Below are 23,991 nucleotides of genomic sequence, written 5' to 3'. Positions count from 1 at the left end.
TGCTTGTCACCTCTGCAGTCTGGAAAAGGATCTTTGAATCTCAGGAACTGCATCTGTCTCTCTCATGACCTAAAAGTGATCTTACACTTAACTGCTCAGAGTTTGTGATCTGAATCGATCCCCAGATACACATGATTTATGTGTCTAGGTAGAGCAGCTGGGATGGAAAGGCTTTAAAATTGCCATAGAGAAAGAGATTATTATACTGATTGTTACCTAGAAATACAGTTTGTGTAGAGTTCAAAGCAATCTGATAATCTTTGATAACTTCTTACAAGACTAGGATGTGTTGTCTCATATATTCTTGTTCTTGTCATCATCTTAAATCCTCAAGTTTAAGGTTGCCCTTCCTCTAAGTGTTTGACAGTCAATGGGGAAATGTGCTATTTCTTGGTATTATTTGGGTTCCCCTTGTGCTATAACCTGGTTGATTACCAGCCTGACCATATAGCTGTTTGCTGTGCACTGTTAAGAAATAGAGCTAAAGACCATCTGGCTTTAAAAGTGGGTGTAATGAAATCGGAATTATAGATGGTTTAAAAAAAAATAAATTAAGTGAGGGTATGGGTTCAGCTAGATGTGCATATTTCTTTTGAAGTTATCTGAAAGGCCATGTCAGTGTAACTGCCATAGTTCTGCTCTCTGTCACAGGTAGGCTGGAATCCCGACCTGGGGTTGGAGGGAGCGTGGTCTTCCCAGTGTTTGGACTTGCACAAGTCCTGGGAGAAGGCTGGGACTGTGTGAGGCTCAGCTCCCCCCTCTCTCACAGTTCCACTACAGATTAGCTTGATCCTGTCCAGCCAAGATAAAAATTTCTTTGTAAACTCCCCAAGGAAATAACTTGCTGGCTTCATGCTTCTCTTGTTGAAGGTTGATTTGATTTTGTTTGATCAATGTCTCTTAAATCCTCATGTAGATTTTTTTCTTTTTAGATTGGAGCATATGATCAACAAATATGGGAAAAATCAGTAGAGCAAAGAGAAATAAAGGTAATAATACAGTGTTTAATTTTTTTTTTTTTTTGGTGGTTGTGTATGCTGAAGTGATCTACATTGTATGTGGTGGTATTTAATACTGGTAAAGTAAAACTAGACTTCTGGAGTGTAACCAAATGTAACCAGCATACTATGCTCTATTTATTTTACATAATTAATAACTGCAGCATTTAGTGTGATGCATTTCTGTATCTCAGTACTATTTTTTCTTTTATCTTGAGAGGGCTTAGTTGTGTTAATACTTCTGTCTTTCACTTTTCTTTGTGATGAATTCTAATGTCAGTTATCTGAGCTCTCTTTGCTTTCAGTTAGTTACCTTATACCTGCAGTTTACTTTCCCTCCTTTATGATGCTGTCATTGTTTTGTACAGTTTATTAGACTGGTAAGTACCTCAGGCTTTGTTTCTCTGAACAAGCAGTTTAACAGTGTTCTGTGCATTTTGGTTTAACTAACAGTACCATCAGTGTCTGCCACATTGATAAATTGCTTTGGAGATAATAGAATCAATCCCATAGGTACTAGTTCTATGGGTTGCATATGAAGTACCCATGACGTTAATTTAGTTAATATTTTCTTGCAATTAACCTTTTTTCCCCCTCCAACACTACATGGAAGTATTGTGCTATTTCTGCATGAGTTTCAAGGTGTTGCTATTACTTAACATTAGTAAAATGTACATTGCTTCAGTTTCCTTAGGGGTGGGTTTCTTCACTCCCCAGTACTTAAGCAAAACTGTATGTGGAAACTTGCTTGCCTTCTGTGGGAACTTTTACTGACCCAAACTACAGAGATTTTGTACAGAAATGCACACAGTGCCACAGGTGAGCCTGGGTTGCTGGAAGGGTCCTTCCCATGGCCATGAAACCCCGTCACAGCCACGAGAGGAGTTCATTAACTGCTGTGTAACAGCATGTTATTCAAAGAGTTACTGCAGATAGTGCCCTGTGCTGATTGGAAATAGCATCTTCTTTGGCTCAGGAGTCAAATAATGAACAAATTACAGGTGGTGTTTTATTTTGGGTAGACTGAATGGAGTTCAGTGGTGACACCAAGGCACGTGACTAAGTTCAGATATTACACATTAGTGCTTTAATCTCAAAGCTCCTACAGTGGTTTGACATTATAAATTTAGAAATAATTATGTAATGATTTATAAGTGAACTTCACTAAAAATCTGAAAAAATCTTAGAAAATACATTTCTCTTACTACAAATTTATAATTTAGTTGTAACTGTAATAGAATCTAAGATTAATTTTAAAATTTGTGTAAAAGAGTTTTTACAATAATAACAGTTACTTTTAAGCATTTTTATTTGAACTCTCATTTGCTAATGCTTACCTGAAATGTGTTTGGTGCTGAATAGAAATTATATGAACCAACTGGAGGGTCTGAGCATTATAAAACACTGAATATTTTTTTTTTAATAACCCTAGTCTGAAACAGTGCTGTTTTCCACATATGTTAGAGATTTGTGATGCATTAAGAAAGTGTAGAAAATGCATATGAATAAATGGAATGCTTCTGTGTGTGGCAAGCAGTTCAGGAGCCAACTCAGTGAAGTCTATGGACACTGAAAGTATTGTTTGACAGAATTTTAAAAAAATGAGTCATCATTTCTTTTCCTCTGAAGGTCGCATCAAGTTGTACTCTTGACTTAGATTTTTCAGAGTTCTTTCTTTAACATGAAAACATAATTTGAGCCACAACGGTAAATTTTTCCTAGGACTGAGTATGTTTTTAGAAGATATTTTTTCCAAGAGGCACATCTTTATTTAGACTTTCAAGAGAGATCTTGTGGCCTATAAGCACTAATACATTTGAAAATTATTATTCAGCATTTTCTTTTTAAGCTTGTTTTCTTTATGAAATGTGGAAATGGAGTGGCTCACTTAAGCAAGATTCACAAGAATCTGTAGCTGATTCTAGAATTACGGTAATTTCCAGTTCTAATTATGGACTCCTTTTCTCATTCCACATAAAACTGCTGCACTTTTAGGACTGCAGTTCTGAGAAATCTTGCATTATAAGGTCATTGTAGTGCTTGAATTTAAAATATAATTGGTTGTCTCTATTTGTCATCCTCAGAGCAATATTTTGTCCTACTCATGTTTCAATTCTGTGTATTAATTTTTTTTTGTTTCAAGCAAACTCATTTTTCTGATAGACTGTCCTGGTTTAGGGCAAATTTGGGAGACATTATAGTCTGGCTTGTTGCAGTTTGATTTTTTAATCTTTATTTCTGCATGAAAAATAAATCCAGTTTAATTTAGATGTGAGAAATATTTTGAGCTGCATTCAATTGAACATTTTGCTTGATACTATTCTTACAAAGATCAACACCACCAGATAACACTGATCTGTCTCTCATGGACAACAATTTCATTTTTATGCTTTCATTTATACTTAATGTTTACATTTTAGTTGTGTTTTTACATGTTATTGAACCATGGCAATGGTAGAAATGTACAGTCCACCAGTTTAAATCATTTTGAATGAGAACAGTTAAATTACTTTCATAATAATTCCATTTGCATCCTAAATATTTTTTTAAATATTTTATTTTACTCTGTATGAATTGCATGCTGTGATTTCCTTACTGTCTAATGTGACCAAGAATCTAAACTAAGGGGAGCAGAATAAGCTGAGCTGTCTCTTAGAGTTGAGAGTACAGCGTCTCATTTTAGCATTAAAAGCAAACTTGAAAGCTTTGCCAGAGAGTTTGGTTCTTCAGTGATGGAAGATGCTGCTTCTAAAAGACAAAATAAGCTTGCTTTTCTTCCTGCTGCATTCTTGCTGTGTGGGATTTTTCCCTTCCTTTTAATTGGCTAATCTATATTCACTACTGAGGAAAAATTCAATACTTTTCTAGAATTTGGATTTTTGAGAACTTACTGATTAGTGGCTCCTGCATTATAACATGATTTGCTATCTGGATTTGGAATTAAGGAGTTCCAGTGTAAGCGTTTTGTGGAGTTAGACATCTAAGGAGAAAAGAAATTCAAGAATGTAATTTGTTGCAGAAATTCTGAAAAGCTAATAGACATATATTACTAATTCTTGCAAGTGTGTGCATACACTGTCTGCATAATGCAAAGCCATGAGTGCTCAGTGCCTGCTTGAATAGTAGCCCGGTGGGTCTGTAATTGGTTGGGTTTTATATAGATTGCAAAGTATGTGAAAGACATCCATTGTGCATTGTTATTTGGAATGCTTAATTTATATTACTTTAGATTTATGAAGCTGACATGTTTGCCTGAATTTTCAGTAGTAGTATGGGTTAAATACAATTACTGACCACATAGATATTTCTGTCTTTTGTAATGTCTGTCATCTGCATGAAATATTTTGATAATACTTGTCTATTGCAGGGTTTGAGAAACAAACCAAAGAAAACAGGACATGTGAAACCGGACCTCATAGATGTTGATCTTGTAAGAGGTACGTTCTGAGCTAGAAAAAGTTGAATTTCTCAGTGTTAAAATAACAGCCATCCTGTGTCTTATAACAAGAGTGGATTAGTAGCTTTAAAAGTATCCCAAATGAAACAAAACACAGCCAGCCTAACTCTTCCCTAAAGCAGATGGATAGAAAATATTGTTAAATAATGATATTAAGATTAAATTTAAAGGTTAAGAATTTAATTTAAATTTTGTTGTATAGATCCTGATTTAGGAAAACAAAAAAGAAAAACTTGTGTGTTGTCTTTTATCATTTTAGAGTTACTAGTTTAAAAGGCTCCTACTGCCATGCATTTAGACTTCTTTCGAGTCTTCTGACATCTGGAGGGAATGTTATGTTGGAAGTTTCTGGAGGGTAAAAAGTGCATAGGCCTTGGTTGTTTCTTGTCTGTTTTAAATAACAAAACAGCAACAGAAGGTCAGATGATATGAGACTTTTCCAAGTCTTTATTTAGTCTTAATTTATTCTTATCTGTATGTAATTTCCCTCATGCTTCATGAAAGCTAGGAAAAATATTATTTAGTGTTTTTATCCATGAGCCCAGCAGCCAGAACAATCTCCTGCATCCCTTCCAGGAAGCCAGGTACACTTTGGGCACCCTTACCCTCAGTGCTGGCCTCCAGAGGCCTGCTCTCCCCCTTTGTCCCTGGAGCCCTCACCCCTTTGACCCAGGTGCCCTCACCCCTTTGGCCCTGGAGCCCTCACCCCTTTGGCCCTGGAGCCCTCACCCCTTTGGCCCTGGAGCCCTCACCCCTTTGGCCCTGGAGCCCTCACCCCTTTGGCCCTGGAGCCCTCACCCCTTTGGCCCTGGAGCCCTCACCCCTTTGGCCCTGGAGCCCTCACCCCTTTGGCCCTGGAGCCCTCACCCCTTTGGCCCTGGAGCCCTCACCCCTTTGGCCCTGGAGCCCTCACCCCTTTGGCCCTGGAGCCCTCACCCCTTTGGCCCTGGAGCCCTCACCCCTTTGGCCCTGGAGCCCTCACCCCTTTGGCCCTGGAGCCCTCACCCCTCTGACTGGAGCCCTCACCCCTTTGTCCCTGGAGCCCTCACCCCTTTGGCCCTGGAGCCCCTCACCCCTTTGGCTCTGGAGCCCTGACCCTCTGACTGGAGCCGTGTCCTTGCCAGGACTCGCTGGCTGTGCCGCGCTCGCTGGGGCTGCCGGCACCACAGCCACACCATGGACACGCAGTTCCCTCAGGCTGCGGCATTGACTGCTGGGGCTGGCACCCAGCCCCATGTGTCAGCCCCATGTTGGTGTCCTGGGACACAGAGCAGATGGCCCCTGGCCCAGGAGAGTCCAGGGGGTTTAGGACTTTCTAGTTGAGGGAGTCCAGGCTGTGCTGAGCATGGCCAGTCAAACAGTGCTCTGGGCATTGGCTGTTTGTGTGACCAGTCCTTTTTAGCCCTTTACCCCTCAATTTCACAGCACTTGTTCCTCCCTAAATTGCCCAAACCCTTTCTTTCTCCCACCCATGGATTCTTCCCTGAATGCCCTATAAGTGCTGTGTCATCTGAGCTCCTTTTCCCTGGGATCCTGCAATGAGTCCCACCCCTGAGGCAGCAGCATCCCTTTTCCTCTGAAGGATGACTTGGAGATCTGCTCCCAGCAGTGCATGGTGAGGGTTCACACCTCACAGCAGGGTCCATGGCTCTTCTGGGACAGCCCTGGGCAGGGCCTGCTCATTGTATTCATTCCATGGTTTGGATTCCCACCTGCTTTTCTGCCTCTGTCCTGCAATGGCCTCATGGAGATGGGTCTGAGATGGGCTGGTGGTTCCAGGGATGGGTTTATGAGGAAAACCCTGGAAGGACCCTGCAAGGTATTATTTGGGCTCCCCCCTCCAATTTTCTCTTTGAACTCCTCTGTGGTTGTGCAGATAAGCTTTTCTCATATCTAACAGTATAATTTTCTAAAAACTGGGAATATGAGAGAAAGAAACAAATCAAATAACATTTGAGCTTATAAGAAGCTAAGAAACAATGTTAGACCTTTTCAGTGCAGTGATGTACATGAATAGTGTTTAAATGATTACATGGATGTCTAAGTTGGTATTAAAGTAGTTTCAGAGCTGGCAGTTTTACCTGTGCAGCACAAATGCCACTAATGCATTTACCTGTACTCATTAATGCCAGTGCTGCTTGTAAATGAGATGGGGATGGTGTAGCAGCATGCAGAAGTTACCCTTTCAGTCAATAACTTTGCATAGTTTAAATCACATTCCCATTAAGTAAATTTTACATAGTTTTTTGGCTGGGAAGGAAAAGAAATAGATATGGGAGAGAAAGGACATTTGAATAAGAAAAGCAGTATAGAAGGAGACACAAAGATAAATTATTCTTTGGGTGTCTTCCTGATCCTGGGGCTAATCTTCAGTTGGACAGATTCACTGCAGTGCTTCCCAACCGCATTCCATGTTCCTGAATGATATGGCTGGTGCAATTTACAGATGCTGGTATTTTAGATCCCTTTTCTGTGTTGGGAAAGGCCTTTGCTGTGCCTGCACTTGCACGAGCATGAGACTTGTTGCTTCATATCAAGTTTTTGATACCTCTGTGAAACAAAACAATTTTTAATAATTAATTTTAGAATAATTTTGATATGGCAGTGTTTTGTTCTTCAAACATTCTGAATACTTTGTAGGAGTTCCTGATAATGTCAGTCAAGAAGACATCAACAATTTATGGCATATTTGGATTGAGGAGATAGTTATTTAAAGGAGCAATTATTAAATGCAATTATTTGAATAACTCTTCTACTTCCACCATTTCACTATCTTAACTACTCTGCTATTAAACAACTGAGGTTTCTGTTAGCCATAATGATGAAAAAAATTGAGATTTCTTTTCTTTTTTTTTAAAGGATCTGCTTTTGCTAAAGCAAAACCTGAAAGTCCTTGGACATCTTTGACCCGCAAAGGAATCGTGAGAGTTGTTTTCTTTCCGTTCTTCTACAGGTGGTGGCTACAAGTGACATCAAGGGTCATTTTTTTCTGGCTGCTTGTTCTTTACCTTCTCCAAGGTAGAGTTGGATTACACCATCAGCTTTGACTGAATGCCTTATTTTAACCATGTGGAAGCTGCAGTGTGCTGCTTGGTTCACTTCATGATGTTAAGGTCTATTCCAGTATTTTCAGAAAATACTGGAATGACACAGTCCCAAGCATATGTCTCTTGGTTAACATTTCTTTTACGTATATAAAGAATGCATAATGAAAAATTTAACACTCTCCTCACAGGCTTTCTTCAGCATTTGGCACACGTTGGTTTATTACATCTGAATATAATTTCAGGACTATTTAATTCAGTTCAGGGCAACTGTTAACAAACAGAAATCAGTTCACAGTTTTTGGAATATTCAGTATTGAGTTCTAGCAATCTGACTTTGTGAGTCTCTTAATTATTTGTGATACATAAGAGGAAAATTAGAAAGGGAAGAATGTAATGGAGTGAGTCAGTATGAAAGTTAGCAAAAGAATAAGTGTTTCAGAAGTTTGTAGAACAGATATAGAACAGAAGGTTAATGAAAGTTGGGAGCAATGTAAGTACCCTGAGAAGCTAAATGACTGATGAATTTTCCACTGAAATCCAATTAACATGCAATATTACTTTTTCAAATTCACCATCTGTTGTCTCAGTTGTGAATCGTTGTATCATTTGGAAATTTTAATTAGAACAATATATGGAGTTATAAAAAAAAGGCAGTGTGGTGATGTTATTAGCAGGTACAAAATTAATCTCACCATTCCAGTGCCCCAAGACCTGGAGTACTGACAAATGCTCATGTGGCCTATCAAAAGTTTTTTCTTATCCCAATTTCTGAGATAGATTCCTAATTTTTCTGTGCTATGGTAAGAGATCCCATAGTGTTAATAATTTTATTCTTGTTTATAGTAATATAGGTAGTAAAAAAAGTTGTGGTTGTTTTTTTACCATGTTCATAGGTGTCTTATTCTGAGAAACACCACTGCAGCAATTTTTTTATCTTCTTACTTGTAGATGTGTTTTAGAAAAATATACTCCCAATTAATTTATGACACCTCCATAAGACCCTAAAAGTAGAAAAATAGTGAGACAATCTGAGTGCAAGCAAGTTCTTAGGACATTAATTACAGAGCTTTCTTGTAACTAGCCTTTTTCCTCTCAGATTTCTTAGGTCTTTGATTTACTAAGTTCTGGTTGGAATGCATCATTTCCCTAATCCATATAGTCTGTAATGTGACAAAGTATTTCTGTGGTTCTGAGTTAACAAATAGCTGGAAATAATGAATAGTATTCCATATTACATTATAATTCAACTATTTGAAATACTTGATATTGAAACTGTGGAGAATTAGCTGCAGATTTTTTGATAGTTTTGAAATAAAAGACTTGCAATAAACATGTAAGTGAAATTAAATGGACATATTTGCTTATTGGGAACTATTCAAAACAGCCCCTCCCAAGCATTTATATAGAAGTTTTGCTTTTATTTTACTCAGAAAGGGTGCTTAGTTATTAATTTTGTACAGGATTGGTAAGGCAGCATCAAAATGTCAAGAATCCATGATTGAAGCTTAAAAATAAAACACCTCGAATTCCGGTGGCCATATTTCTGCCCTGAATCTGGATTTTGTATTGTAGCTTGGACTTCGTCTTCATGACAGATTCTCACTGACATTGTTGTAAAACGGTTTGACTATATTTCATTTATTTGTGTTCATAATTAAATTAATTTACCTAAAGTATTTTCTAAAGATTTATGAATTGCATTACTTGGAATTACTGCTTTAAAATTGATTAGCTTTACCAGAATACTTGCTAGCATTAATGTAAAGCCACAGAAAAAACCTTTTCCTTGGCTGTAGATCTAAAATCCAGGTTTTATTTGCATTGGTTTCCTTTAGTGTAAAGTGATTAGTACAATGTGTGATAAGAGAGCTACAGAGAGATGTTTTATACTCAAGGTCACAGAACAGGCCAGTGACTCAAGATAGATGTAAAACCTTTTTCTGCTTCCTTATCTATCTAGTATAGAGTAATACCTGTTTTTTAACTTAAAATGTTTTTATATTCTAATGGGAAAATGAAGTGCAAACTTAGTGTTTATTGTATATTTCTTACATCACTATTAAAGTTTTTCTTTATATTTAATGGTTGTTTGTTATGGTGGTGAGATATATATTTAAATATATATGCATTTTTTAAATTTGATACTAAAAATATTTCCAATATTTATATGCTTTGAAAAGAAATTCTTGTTGGTCTTTGAAATGTAAGGTTGCTTCCTCTGAGGCAGCTTTTTGTTCAATGTGATATTATTTCATTTATGTCTGTTTTATGAAATAAGCCACTGTATTTTAGAAAAGTGTAGGTCAAAATTCTATAAATACATAAAGAAATGATTAAATGTGCTGTAAGAAATCCTGCTCCAACCAATCTTACGTAGCTGTTGGTAGGAGCAATTCTTGGATCACCTGAACTGGAATGTATTGTCACACTGTGCAGAAATAAATTCTTGGATTTCCTTCCCATCATTCTTAAAAAAGATCAGGAGATTGGTAATATTTTTCTAAACCTGTGTGAAACGTTGTGATAGGAATATGCAATCTGCAGATTTTTGTCTTCTGGAAGAGGATTTTTTCTACACAGCTCTGCTTTACTTAGTGTTTTTTAAGCAGCAGTAGTGAATTTTAAAATTATTTTGTGTAGGCCTACTCCTGCAAATCATTTCACATGGATCTGTGGAGCTCTGTGTTCTCATAAGTATGTGTTTTTCCGAACTGTATGATAGGAGCCAAAATCAGCTCCTTCTTTACATTTTATGTCTCATGGAGCTAATTGTATGTGTGAGGAACTCAGATAAGCTCATTTAGAAAGAGATAGTTCTCTTTTGCTATCTGTACCTATTTTTATTGATTTTTAATGAGTTGGATTTCTCATTGATGCATGTGGTCTTTGAGAAATCTTATACAGCAAAAACATATAAAAAGTTCATGTATAGTAATAAAGGATATTTCCATTCAAAAGCTGTGCTTTAATTTAGGAAGAAGACAGATGATAAATTAGAAATAGTTTCTCCACAATCAAAAACATTCCATTGTTTTGTATGTTCATCATGTTTCTAATACTGGTTACCTTGCTAAAGATTATTTCACAAAAAACACATAAAACCTCTTTTTAGTGGAGAACATCACATCCAGGTACCTGCTGTGTTAAGTGTTGCTTCATGGGATTTATTTTAGATGTTTGAATGTGGCACATAGCTTTGTATGTGGCTGCTTTATTTTCAGTCAATTTCAGTAGAGAACTGGTGATAGCTGTTGAAATTGTATTTCTTGTGTTAGAAACAGGTCTAAATTACAGGACTTTCACTTCTCAGTAGTACCCAAACAAAACCAAGTTCTCATGGGATGTACGGATGTTAGGCATAGAGAATTATTTCCCAGTTCTGCTTCTGAATTGTTTCTTGGAGCTTCTGTGGGTGGTTTTGTTTTTTTGTTGTTTTTTTTTTTCTTGATAGATTCTCACAGCTGAGTTACACATCACAGCTCTTCCAGCCAGAGCAACAAGGACATAGAGTAAGCAGAGAGGGAGAGGGTTTGCTTCTTCCACCTGCTTTATTCCTGGTGGAAGTGTTCAGGTTGACCTGGAGGCTGTAGAGATGGTTCTGAGTGTTTGAGCTCTGGGTACAGGAGGCTGGTTGTTGGCTGTATATGAAAAGTGGTTATAAGGTTACAAAACTAACAGCCATGAAATTGGAATCTGGCCCTTTCACCAACCAGAAGTGCTAGTTGGAGCCCTGGTCACTTAAGCGGGACTACCCCATAGTTTACGTGGTTTCTCTTTTAATCTTTCCTCACCACTGAAAAGTATGTGCACAAGTATATATAGAATGTTTATAGGATTTACTTACGCAAGGCTGCCTATCCATATGGGCAGTTTTCTCCCTTGGCTGGGACATGGAGTTTGCTGTGTAAGGAGTTTCTAGTTTCAAGTCTCATCAGACTCACTGGTTTGTGCTTTGTCATAACACATGATACAGAATTAAATTTATTTGGGCTGCTTTAAGACTGATACTTTTTGGTTTTGTCTCCTACTGCTGTTTCACCATAGTTAAAGTGGTTTCATGACAAATACAGCACTCCAGATGTTTTTCTCTCCTTATTTCATTCAGCCACTTTTTTGGGCAATATCTATAATATTACAATTATCAAAGAAAAGATGGGTATTAAGACAGTAGTGAACTGTTTAGACCCTAATTGCTACTGTTTTTCAACAATCCTTCTCTCAGAATTACATGAGTTGGCTTGAAATGCAGGTGAAGGTTTGCATCTGACTGGTTTGTTTTTGACAAAAGCCATCTGAGTTGGCCATTTCAGACATTAAACTCAACTTCATTCCCTTTCTTTTCCAGTTGCTGCTGTAGTGCTATTCTATACAGCCCAAAGCCCACATAATATACCTCTGACTGAAGTCATTGGGCCAATATGGCTCATGTTGCTGCTTGGGACTGTGCACTGTCAGATTGTTTCAACACGAACTCCTAAGCCACCTCCCAGCACAGGGGGTAAAAGAAGAAGGTATAGACTGTGTTAAAATATTTTATCATTTAGGATTGTTAAACTACTGTAGAGAATGTGCATGAAAAAAAATGTAGGGGTTTACAGTCTGTGCTTTGCTAGAGATGAGAAATTGGTGCTCTGTTTTTATTTGAAACTTCAAAATGGTGCTTAATTGGTGCTCTTTAACTTTTATGTATTGACTAATTTAGGCAGAGTTTTATTTGAATTTTAATTAATTGAATCTGACATTTTGTCTCAAAACAGTTACCTGAATAACTGTTGTGGAGTGACAGTGTTTATATTACTGGAAATTTAGTTTTATAAATCTGGCTAATAATCTGTGGAAAGTATATGTGAAGAGAGATGCTCTTGGTAATGTAGAATTGAAGTCTTCCAAGCACGCCACTGACTGTGCTTTGCTAAAGTGCATTATCCCATTAAAATGGGAAACACTGCAGCAGTGAATTTTGTAGGTCTAAGCTGATGATGATGGAATGAAATGTGTTTTGTGTTAAAGTATTACAATAATGAATGTGTCGTGCTTTTTTTATTAAATGGAGTTTATGAAATTGATACGACAAAGCTTTAGCAAAATACTTTGAAATCTTGCTTGTTTTTGCATGCTTAAACTGCTGAACACGTTATAGAACTAGCAGATTGCACTTACAAAACTACCTTCCCATTTTAATCTCTTCTGATGAAGGAAATTAAGGAAAGCAGCACATTTGGAAGTACATAGGGAAGGAGATGGCTCTAGTACCACAGATAACACACAGGAGGGAACAGTGCAGAGCTACGGTACAAGCACCTCTTGCAGTATTGGCGCTGTCTTCAGAGATATCTGGCATGCTGCTTTCTTTTTATCAGGGTTTGTATTTATTCAAGGCTACATATGTGTTAGAGATGCACTATCCCTTTTCTAATTAAGTAAATTTTGATGTAATGATTAAACTTCTGTTGATCTATTTTTTGCTCTCAATAACTCATTTGGGTATTTGAAAATGGACTAACACGTTGTTTCTTGACTTTTGCAAATGCTGATTCAATAATTTTGAAAAAATACTGAATTGTCATAGAATAATTTGGGTTGGAAGGGACCTTTAGATCATCTAGTTCTCTCCCCTTGGCACAGGCAGGGTTAAATTCCACTAGACCAGGTTGCTCAGAGCCCTCATCCAGTGTGGTATTGAACACTTCTAGGGATGGGGCAGCCACAGCTTCTCTGGGCAACCTATTCCATTCTCACCACCCTCACAGTTAATAATTTCTTTCTAATATTGAAAACTGAACTTACCTTTTTTCCATTTGAAACCATTGCACCTTGTCCTGTCACTACGTGCTCTTGTAAAAAGTCCCTCTCCAGCTCTGGAAGGTGCTCAAATGTCTCCCTGGAGCCTCTTCTCCAGGCTGAAGAGAAAAATTCAACTCTCTAATTTTACTTTGTTACATTACCTCCTTGTTACTCCAAGAGAATGCTTATTTAACTCTGTCACTTTCATCAATTGACACACTTTTTCTTCAGGATTCAAATAAACACTGATTGGACTATTAAAAAAAGTTTTTAAAAAACCCATTCTATAGCTCTATGTGCAAGACATACTATGCATACAGCATTTTGAGTGTGATGGATCAGCATTTATTAATAAGTGAAAATAGACTCAAGTAGTATTAAATGGAGAAAAGGGATAATGCAAGCTATTACATTGATGTTTTGTTGTGCATGCTGCATTGTAAATACAGCAACACTAACATGTCTGTCATACCTGTGATCTGTGCTCTTAACCACTGGTAAAACTTATGTTCTGGGAGTATCTACTTGAAACCCTGGTCAAGTTTTAAAAATGTTTGAAAGTGTTGTAAGAGGAGAATTCATTTGACCTTTTTCCTGTGTGGGTTAAGCTCTCTTTGATAAACTGTGGGTCATAGTGATAAGGCACCAGGGCTGTTCTTTGGGTCTGTGGGCATTCTCTCTGGTATGTTTCAAGTGTAATCCTGTAAACTTTTTGATGTTTTGTTTTCCCTTCATTGAAGATACCGATCTGCAGTAAGAGGAGTGTTGGAAGTTTTTTTTTTTCTTGCCTTTCCGTTGGGCTCAGAGTATTTTCAGTTGAGAAGTGCTTTGTTTAGAAAGAGTTATAAAGACTTGTTTAAACCATTTCATGAGAGGTAGTGTGTATGTATATATTGACATTAAGGCTCCATGATGACTACTTACTATACACAGTGTCTTCAAAGGAAAAAGAGCATGGTGTGACTGAGAATGCAGTAAACTGCCCTTAGTCTTTTGTTACCCCTTCAGTTGCAGAGGCACAGTTGTTTGTATGTCCAGAACTATACAGACTTGTCCAGATGAAAAATAATCTTTTTTTCCCCAGGGGAACATGCAGTTCAGTTTCTTCATGTAATTTTTTTCATGGTAATGCAAACAGTTTTGTCAGCACAATGGGAGTGGGGCTGGGAATGAGGAAGCAAGAGCGCAGTGTGGAGTACATTGACTTCTTGGTGATGTTGCTTAAAGAAAATCTTATGAAATCTTGGTTCAGTGAAGCTACACCTACATCTTCACAGCTACACCTGTTCTGTTTCTTAAGACACACTTGGAAGCACTTTAGATGAGCACATTAGAATGTCTTACATAGAATATCTCATAGTGTTATCTTACCATTATCTTATTTTCAGCAGTTTTTCACTTACATTAATCTTTGACATACTGTTTTCTGGAATTTTAAGTATAGATCATAAATGCATAATTTCCAGTTAACCTCAGAAATTACAATCTCTGTGTTAGGGCAGGACCCTGTGTACCTCTACCATTTGCCTGTGCCCAGTAAACTGGAACTGTGTATTCAGTAAATACCATTTCAGTTGGCAGAAGTCAGTCTTATTTAAAAATTGTAATTCTAAACTTTTACCCAGCACAGGGGCAATTTAGAAAATACTATTGATAAATTTTACTCGAAAAGAGGGCACTGTCCAAACAGGTGATTTGTTTAAAATGTAGTACTGATTTGGGCATTTGCTTTAAAAAGTGTCTTTACTCCAATGGAAATCTTGTAACTTCTCTAAAAATATTGCAGTGGGAACAGAGAGGAGAGTTTTTCTGATCAATGCCAGTGAAAATACATTGGAGGAACATTTGAGAGTTCAAATCTACTCTTCCAGAAACTTTACTTAACTTTTCCATATTATTTTCTCTGGCTAATGCATGAATAAGACTGAAAGTTGTTCTTGATTAGCTTTTATATATATTCAAGCCTTTTAAGACATTGTATTTATTCCTGGTGTTCTTTGTTTTACTCTAAATACTTTGTTATAGCCTAAAATTGTAAAAGTTGATTAAGGATGTATGTATATATAGTAATTCTAGAAAACGATACATTTTTGTAAGCCAAGGGTACACACGTGCACAAAAGCCTAACTTTAAGCCCAAATGTATGTTTTTCTGGCTTGAGGCTTACATTTAATTTAGGGAGTCTTACAAAAAAATAACTTCAGTTTCTCTGTTAGAAGCAAATAAAGACTTCAGTCAAGCTCCCTGCTATTTAGAATGAGCCTTAGGTGATACCAGACAAGTAGCTTTGGTCTTGCTGTTTTAGCACTCAAACATTGCTTGAAATCCTATCTGAAAAGGTTGTGCATATATGCATATGTTCGTTCTTTCTCTTGTCTGTCCCTATTCAACTGTTCGAGGCTGTTTCTTCTAGCTTTAAAGTTTTGTATAAAATGTATAAAAACTTCTCAAATCAAACTTAGAAGAGTTATCCCATTAATCCACTCATACAGTTTAGTACCTTATGGAGGAAGTGTTTTTGACGGGATGTGTGTGTGATGAGAATTGTATTTACTTCTGCACTGTTAGAAAGAAATTTTTTAAAAGTGCTGGAATAATATTTAATGAATTACAGATTAGCTCATCCTTATTGCAGATAATTTAATTTTAGTGCTATTTCCTCAGTACTCATGACTGACCCCACTTATTTTGCAATGAGTTGCCACTGAAAGGCAGTCCCTTTGCTTTAAAAGAAATATAAATGTTAACTTTTTTCCTTGTTAGGGTGACAAAATGAAATTAAAGATTGGAAGGGAGAATTAAATACCTTAGTAACAATGTCTCTTCTTTTGATCATTTTGTCTGCCTCCCTTTATTCCATTTTTTCTGCATGCCATTATTGTGTGAGCTGAATTGGTTCTTTTTGGATTTTTTTTTCTATTTTATCCAACTGTCCCTAACCATTTTTTGCATTCAGGCAAAAACAAATTATATGTGGGATACCTTACCTTAGAAGGAATGTGAGTCGGCTCTCCAAATTCTCCCAATTTGTTTGATGTACATATTAAAGAGGAATTTAATCTTCTGCTATGTAATCCAAGCCCTCACAGAATTCCTCAGTCCTTAAAGAGAAAGGCAGTACATATTCTGTCACAGGGGCACAAGATCAATTGAACAGATTCTTGGTAGCTCCCTGACCTATGCCCGTGTTCTAGTTGAAATAAAAAATTTCAGAAGCCATATTTAAATAACACTTTCCTCTTGTCTTCTCTCCCCTCTTTTCCCACCAAGCATTCTGGGAATTTGAAAAAAAAAAAAAACAAAATTTAATTTACTTTGACAATACAGAAGCTTAAGAGAAGACTAAAAGTCCCTGTCAGCAAGGTAGCAAGTTGCTATTCCTCTTCATCCCTTCATCCACTGCACTTTCTAGTTTGGGAGTGTAATCATCCAAATGTTTGCTTTGAGAGAGCCTTCTTCTTGCATGAGGTTGTCTTGCTGGTACATTTATTGTCTAGGAAAGGGTCTTGATTCTGGAGGATGTTATGGAAGACTATTCAGTGGAAGTAGCCTTCAGATTTTTTCTTTTAAAAAACAGATTGGTATGTTTGTAAGAGATAATGAAAAATGTTGTCTGGGGAGTTACTGGATAATACAGAAAAGAGTAGATCCCCTTCTATTCAGTAGGATTGTCAGTAAGCAGAATATATTCAAAACAACACCAAATATCAGTGTACAAAGTACTAAACAGCATGTTTGTTTGCAGCTTCAGGAAATTGCATGCTTGCTTTGAATTAATAATTATTAAAGCAACTTCTAGCAAACCTCTTTTATTTGTTAATATAGAATAGAGGGGTTTCTCTTTCACTTTTGAGTCTTGTGGTTCTACTGTCAAAGCTGCTGTGAAGTTTTATTTTTAAAACATTTTTCCTTTTCTTTTGGTAGCTACATATATAATATACATATATATGTGTGTATGTATATGATATACATATATATACATATATACAATACGTGATATACATTTCTTTCACACACAGAGTTTATATTATAACAATTTTAGGAGAGGATAATGGATATTATTTGGAAGATTAAATAGTTACAAATATGGCATCAAAATCAAATGTTAATATTGTTAATTTGTGGACATCTTAGTAGAACTAAAACATGGGTTGATAGGAATAAGCAGGATTTAGACTGGGAAATAATTAGGAGAATAATTAATTTAAATCATGTATTTGTTTTAAATATAGATCTAAGAAAGCAAAAAACTCAATAGATAAATCCACTGAAACTGATAATGGCTACGTGTCCCTTGATGGGAAAAAGCCAGGTAAAGGCAGTGAAGAATGTGTGCAGGGCCATGAACGTCGGTGTGAAGTGATTAGGCCAGAAGAGACAGGGTGGAGCCCTTCCACAGTGAGAGATGCCTTGAGCAACCACAGTCACCACAAAGTAAGTGTGTTTGTTGCTTTTTATGATGCCGTTGATGCATTTTTATCTACTTTATTCTTAAAATATTTTTTAAATGAAATTAGGCTTAGGGTCCTGGAGCCAAAAAATTATAGTGAGTTGTCTTACTTTATCATATTCCTGGCTTTTCCTTTTTGTTGTAGGAGGAACCTTAATGTTTTAATATTCTTTGGTATTCTCTGTGACAATGCACAAATTTGTGTGCTGTGCTTTATCTGTGGGTATTTCCTGACCAGGTAAATGTTCTGTACCTTCTCTGAAAATCCAGGCATCCTTGGTCTGTCTCTGTGATAAAATGGAACAGATTTTGGATTACTGACAATTTGTAATTTTAAGGTCATTCTGAGCATTTATTTGCCGCTGAATCATCTTCCTTTTCCTTTTTTTTTTTTTTTCTTTTTTTTTTTTTTTAATTGGTCTGTGAGAAAGATTAAAAAAGCAGGATTTCCCTTCAAGTGCAATAGGCAGGACCCTCTATAGCGAGGAATAGGAATGAGAGGGAATAATAGAATAATTGGAGAATCATAGGAAGTGATCATGGAAGAAAAGACTTTTAATTTGTCTGGGTCTTATTATCTCCTGGATATCCTGTATTCAAAGTATCGCACATTAGTGAGCTCAGTATTCAACATACATCCTCTAAGCACTTCATCCTTGTAAGAGGTGGTAAATATTAACTTTGTAATGAATATGTGGATAATTCAGTGTTATACTGTTACTTTTGATCGGTTGGTTGGTTTGGATCTTTTGGTTTGGTTTGTTCTCTTTTCAGATGTGGATGCTTTTTCTCTAAGCCTATCTTGGCATGTTCAGTTTTTGAAAAATCACATTTAAAATAAGAGCATCATAATTTTTCTTGAGGCTAATGTGAACTAGGCCTTCCTTTGAAAAAATGTTTTTGATGTTGCAATTTCTGTTCCATAATTTCTGCTTTGCCAATTACTTTTGAGTCTTGAAAATGCATTAATATCTGTTTTAACTGAGCATAGCTACCAAAGTTGTAGAAAGAAATTTGATTTCACTAGTTGAGAACAAGACTTAGTAAATATGAGTCTGTGTCTTACTAATACTGTATTTCTTGCACTAGGATACTCACAGGACTGTGACAAATTTGTCAGATGAAGTTTCTAGTGAGGAAGGGCCTGAAACTGGCTATTCTTTACGCCGCAATGTAGAACGCACTTCTAGTGACTGTACACTTCGAAACAGGAAATCTCACCATTATAAGAAACACTACCCTCTGGAGGTATGTTCACTTCTATTGCTTCTTGCCTGGAAATTCTTAAAACCACTTGACTTCTTAATGAGTAAGGTATATTGAGCAAACAGCTTGCACGTACTTGGTTGCTGGCTGGAGTTAAACTATGACATTTCCACAAATGTTTTTATTTCCTATACTGGATTTTAGGAGTTTGTAAATTGGAAGTCATGCTAGTGAAGAACAGAGAATTTGGGTTTTTTTTGCTTTTGTTTAATGACAAAATTTGTTTAATTTGCATTTGTTTAATGACAGTGTTTTTAAATTAAGAGGTTGTAATCTAGTTTCTTTGAACTTCATCCTATTTTTCAATTTGTTATAAGGAGACTAAAATATGTTTGGTAGATTTTGCATCGGGTTATGGTAACTCTGTTGCTGTCTCATTACACCAGTTATCTCCTCTGGAAATTTGCTTTGTTGCAGAAACAGTAGTAATTGAGAATATGCAAATTTTCATCATGATACTGCTCTTCTTTCTCTCCATTTAGTATTCTGGATTTACTCGCCTTCTTGCAGAGAAGTCTGATTGAGTTTTCATTTCCTCGTGTTTGTTGAAACAATAATATAAAATCTTGTCATGAAGTCATGACAGTTTTAACAAAATTGTTGAAGTATAAAAAATATTGAAATTTTAGGTGACTTGATGACATTATAGCTTATAATAGGGGATTTCACAGATTCTATGTTAGCAGAAACCTTAATTCTAAGGCCTCAAATGTTGAAAAAGAATGAAATATCTCACTGTGGTTTTGTTTATTTATTCATTATTTTAAAAACTAAGGCTGTTTTGCTAATAGTATGCATCTTCACAGATATGGAATACTTTTTAAAGGCAGTATGGCTATTTTTTCACTGAGGCTGAGCAAAGAAAGCAAAAAGTAAGATCAGCAGTGACAAAAGTCCACTGACAGATGGGTTTGATAGGCAGAATCTCATAAGTAAACCCTACTTGATATAGGAGAAGTGTGTTGAATGGGTTCAGGTATTGCTTGCTCTGATCACAACTGCAAAGCCTTGAAGTTGATGCTTTGCATAAAAAACATTATTAAACAAGCTCTTCTTTCACTTATTTCTCACAGACTTTGGTTAGGAAGATCCAGAATGTTGATTGATCTCAGCACTTAATGCCTTTTGCATGTGTGGTTTGTGATAATGGCACTGTTTGTTTCATGTTACAGAAGATGTCCCTTCACTGTGTGCTTGTGCAGCCGTAGAGCTTCACAGGAGGAAGCAGAAAGACACCATTACAGTTGATTTATTTTGTTTTTCAGCTTAGATATATTTTCTCTTGCATAGAGTGCTTCAAAGCTAGGGAAGGCTTTGTAGATACTTCAGAAACTAAGGAGACAAAATGTAATCCATGTTTAGCTGTGGCAGTACTGTTTTCTGCTTATTCCCCATTCACTGATCTGACTGATGCAATGAAAGAGGAAGCTTTTCTTTCTTGCTACCAACTCACCTCCCCCACACCATTACAAAGGAAATGAAACAATGGTTTTCAAATCAGTGAAAGCTTTCTTTGTATTTTAAAAAAAAATTAGTGAAGTCAGTAGATATACTCTCAAATTCTGTCCTACATTTTCTTTTATCTTCATGTTTACATGTCAACTGTTGTTTGGGCAAACTATTTGTCTTGTTCTTACTTTTTTAACTTTAAGCCTCAGTGGTACCCAGTAGTGACTGCCTTCTATAATTTTTTTTTTTTAATTTATTTTAAATTTCTTTTTTGCTTTAAAAAAAAACACATAACAAAAATGTCAGACACTTTCTGCATTTCTTTGTAAAAGGTGGAGAAAGAGTTCAGATCAAATTTTTTCAAAACATTTCCTTACAAAATGGTTTGCAGAAAATACATTAAGAATGGTTTTCAGAAAGAATAAAGAACACTTCTTCAGATAGTAATGGACTGTGAATCACAGTAAGTTAGTATGTCTGCTGAAACAGTGCTTAATTTTTTTTTTTTTCAGTGTAAAAAATTGTGTGTTCTCAAGAGAAATTAGTAGAAAGAAATAAACTTGGTGTTAAGAGGGAATGGAAATTGCTAGAAGACGGTAGTGAGTAGGCTGATACTGCTTTTAATATTGCACCCCTGTATTGCTGGAAATGGATTCTGTTTATTGTAAAAAGTAGTTTAAACTCTACCTTGTTGTTCTGAGGACAGCAGTAGATTGTTTCATTTCATTGTATGCATTGAGATTTGAATGTTCCAAACTTAAGATTTTTCTTTCTTTATGTAAGAGCTAGGTTAAACTGAAGTTTACAAAGTCATACATGTTTGTCGAGTGCAGTTTGTTTAAATAATGAAAATTTTATGTCTAACTGTACAGATGGACACATATCTAATGCCAGGTTTAGGTGTACCTTGCTTATTTTTCCCCTCTATACCTGATGCATTACTGTCTTCAAACGAGCTCACTCTGTCTTTGAGAAGGTATGTTAGTAATAACAATGTGACTTTAGAGGACTTTGAGGGTCAATTCCTCAGAAGTTTGAGATATAGCTGGAGTCTGTGGCTTGATAATTGCTGTTAAATTCTAAACTAAGGAAGTCTAAAAATCTGTGAAGTAGTTATTTCCTTTTAATAATGAGTATGATTTGATTCTTCCTTCTGTGACCCGCTCCCTAAAAAGCAGGGATTGCTACTTTTTGGTACAGTGTCTTAAAAAGCGCAGCCTCTTAGGCACACTTGCCATAACATACAAATCTTTCTGATGACAAGGATAATGGATTAGAACCTAAAAATCCAGATAAACACAGATTCGCTAATCTGAACTTTCTAACATCTCTGCCAGGAAATGATGTAGAATAAAACAGTGGCATTAATTCCAGTGGATGTTTGTGTTTCAGGATACACCTAAATCAGGTACTAGCTGCAGTTCTCGGTGCTCAAGCTCCAGACAAGACTCGGAGAGTGCGAGGCCGGAGTCCGAAACTGAAGATGTGCTGTGGGAGGACCTCTTACACTGTGCTGAGTGCCACTCATCCTGTACCAGCGAGACAGACGTGGAAAGCCCTCAAGTGAATCCGTGTGTGAAGAAAGAATTCAGAGATGACCCATTTCATCAGGTTGCTATCCACAAATTTTGCTTTTTTACACTACACACAAGTTCAGTGTTATCTGTCATACATTACAGAAGGCCTGTGAGAAAGACCTGTATTAGATGGAAGTAACAGAGCCAAAGTGATCTGATAGAATGAAGTAAAATTTGATTTCTACTGTTCAGTCATTAATTTGTCAATAGAAGAGGGTATGATGATACATCAAAATAGCCTATAGAATATTAGAGTGCTTGAATCATAATTCTAATTTAGGGTAAGTACTGATTGATTTTTTTCCTCTGTGATAGGTAGTTCTGTTTGGTTGTTTGTTTTTCTGGTTTTGGTTTTTTTTTGTTTGTTTTGTTTTGTTTTTTTCCTTTGTTTCATTTAATTTTTTGTTGTTTAGGTTTTGGCGGGTATTCTCCCCCTTTTGTTTTTCTCTAGTGGAATTGCTTTTATAAGCACTTATCTCAGGCATCTTTCTGTTTGCTTATTTAGAAATGTATATATAAGAAAAGCAAACAGAAGGATAGCATGTGCTTTATGTATATGTGTATATATATGATCTCATGGGTGTATTATACATGTCTAAGTTCTATTTGGTTATAAGTTGGTTTTTTTTTTACCTTAAAGTTAATAATAGCAATTTGGATTATTTCATACAATCTTGTCTTTTTTTTTTTTTTTATTTTTAGTTCTTCCTGCTTGCATTCCATAAAACACTAAACCTTGGAGTAGTGAGTTGAATTACAGTGTATATATTGACTTCAGGAATCAGTATATTGATTTGACCAGTTAAGAACTTTTTCTGTTTGATTGCAGATTGTAAATTTTTGAGTTTCAGCTCCTGGTACTGATACTCCCTCTAGAGGGAGAGTGTGGAAAACTGTGGTGAAGAAAAACCTGCAACAAATATTTACGCTGTTACAATACTATAAATAATTTCTTCTTCACCCAGTGGAAATAAGAAGGAAGAAAATTGAGTACTCAGCAGATTACAAATATTTCAGATCAATATTTACAAAGCAAGCAATAAAATGAAAATAAAGCTTTACTTTTAATCAATGATAATTAAAATCTAAAAATAATAGCATGCCCTTGCCCCTGCCAGCACCACCACCTCCAGCAGTGTGATGCACATTGGGCCAGGTAACTAAAGCTGAAAGCAAATTTGATCTCCTGAATGGGATAGGAGAGAGACAGGGCTGGGGAAAATCAAGAAATGGCCACAGCAGTACTAGTTTCCTCAACATTTTTTCCATATCCTTTAGTTCTCACTTGGCTCTGTGGCTTGAAAGAAAGGGTTCCTGATCCCTAAGTGCATTCAGAAGATTAATCTGGGATTGTTTGGCTCTGGGAGCTGCGTGTGTTGATGAGACACCTACTGCTCTCTGTCTGGCACATACAGCAAGGGTGGTCTTTGTGCATAACAAGGATTGTGAAGTGTGCAAAGAGCAAATAAAAAAACCTGTTTCCCTCAGGCTTGACCTGAGAAGAGTGCTTTTCAGAATGTAAGGGTAAATAAAAAAACGACTCATTAAATGTCAGAATTAAAAATTACTTATATGTAGAACTTTGTTTTCATATTTCTCTCTTCCTGGGTATGTTTGAGTGAAAAAGAAGCCAATAAATCCTTAATCCCATTGAGTCATCCCTATTAGAAAATGGAGTATAGAGATTTGTTCTCACATCTATTTCTTGGAAAACAAGGGGATGGTTTTGAAGAATGAGGTTGATATATAGTAGAAGTAAATGCTATGCAGCAATATTTATGTCAGTCTAAATTGGTTTGGTTTGGTTTTTTGGTGTTTTTTGTTTGTTTGGGGTTTTGGGGTATTTTTTTTTGTATGTGTGAGTTTTTTTGTTTTTTGTTGTTTTTGTTTTTGGGGTTTTTGTTTGTTTTGATGTTTTTTCAGGGAGGGTATTTGTTAGTATACTGTTGACAAAGGCATATTG

The 23,991-nt window shown here is 36.3% G+C and overlaps 1 protein-coding gene across 7 annotated transcripts in view; it reads left to right on the top strand.

Annotated features, from left to right (window-relative positions):
- LOC131592022 (protein PHTF2) overlaps positions 1–23,991 on the top strand; it is a 61,493-nt gene that overhangs the window by 24,463 nt on the left and 13,039 nt on the right. Inside the window, exons 3-11 of one of the 7 annotated variants that reach the window (XM_058863251.1) lie at positions 933–989; positions 1,367–1,378; positions 4,366–4,435; positions 7,315–7,473; positions 11,848–12,013; positions 12,699–12,863; positions 17,519–17,720; positions 18,826–18,984; positions 21,844–22,062. In XM_058863251.1, the coding sequence (XP_058719234.1) occupies positions 933–989; positions 1,367–1,378; positions 4,366–4,435; positions 7,315–7,473; positions 11,848–12,013; positions 12,699–12,863; positions 17,519–17,720; positions 18,826–18,984; positions 21,844–22,062 (1,209 nt within the window). Of the gene's footprint in view, positions 1–932; positions 990–1,285; positions 1,379–1,762; positions 1,818–2,603; positions 2,931–4,365; positions 4,436–7,314; positions 7,474–11,847; positions 12,014–12,698; positions 12,864–17,518; positions 17,721–18,825; positions 18,985–21,843; positions 22,063–23,991 lie in introns of those variants that run through there. The other 6 variants (XM_058863256.1, XM_058863252.1, XM_058863257.1 and 3 more) reach the window with 6 other exon arrangements.

The sequence above is a fragment of the Poecile atricapillus genome, chromosome W (genome assembly GCF_030490865.1).
Source record: "Poecile atricapillus isolate bPoeAtr1 chromosome W, bPoeAtr1.hap1, whole genome shotgun sequence".
NCBI classification, from domain to species: domain Eukaryota; kingdom Metazoa; phylum Chordata; class Aves; order Passeriformes; family Paridae; genus Poecile; species Poecile atricapillus.
Note: the sequence above shows the minus strand (reverse complement) of the source record. Positions and strands in the feature narration are given on the sequence as shown.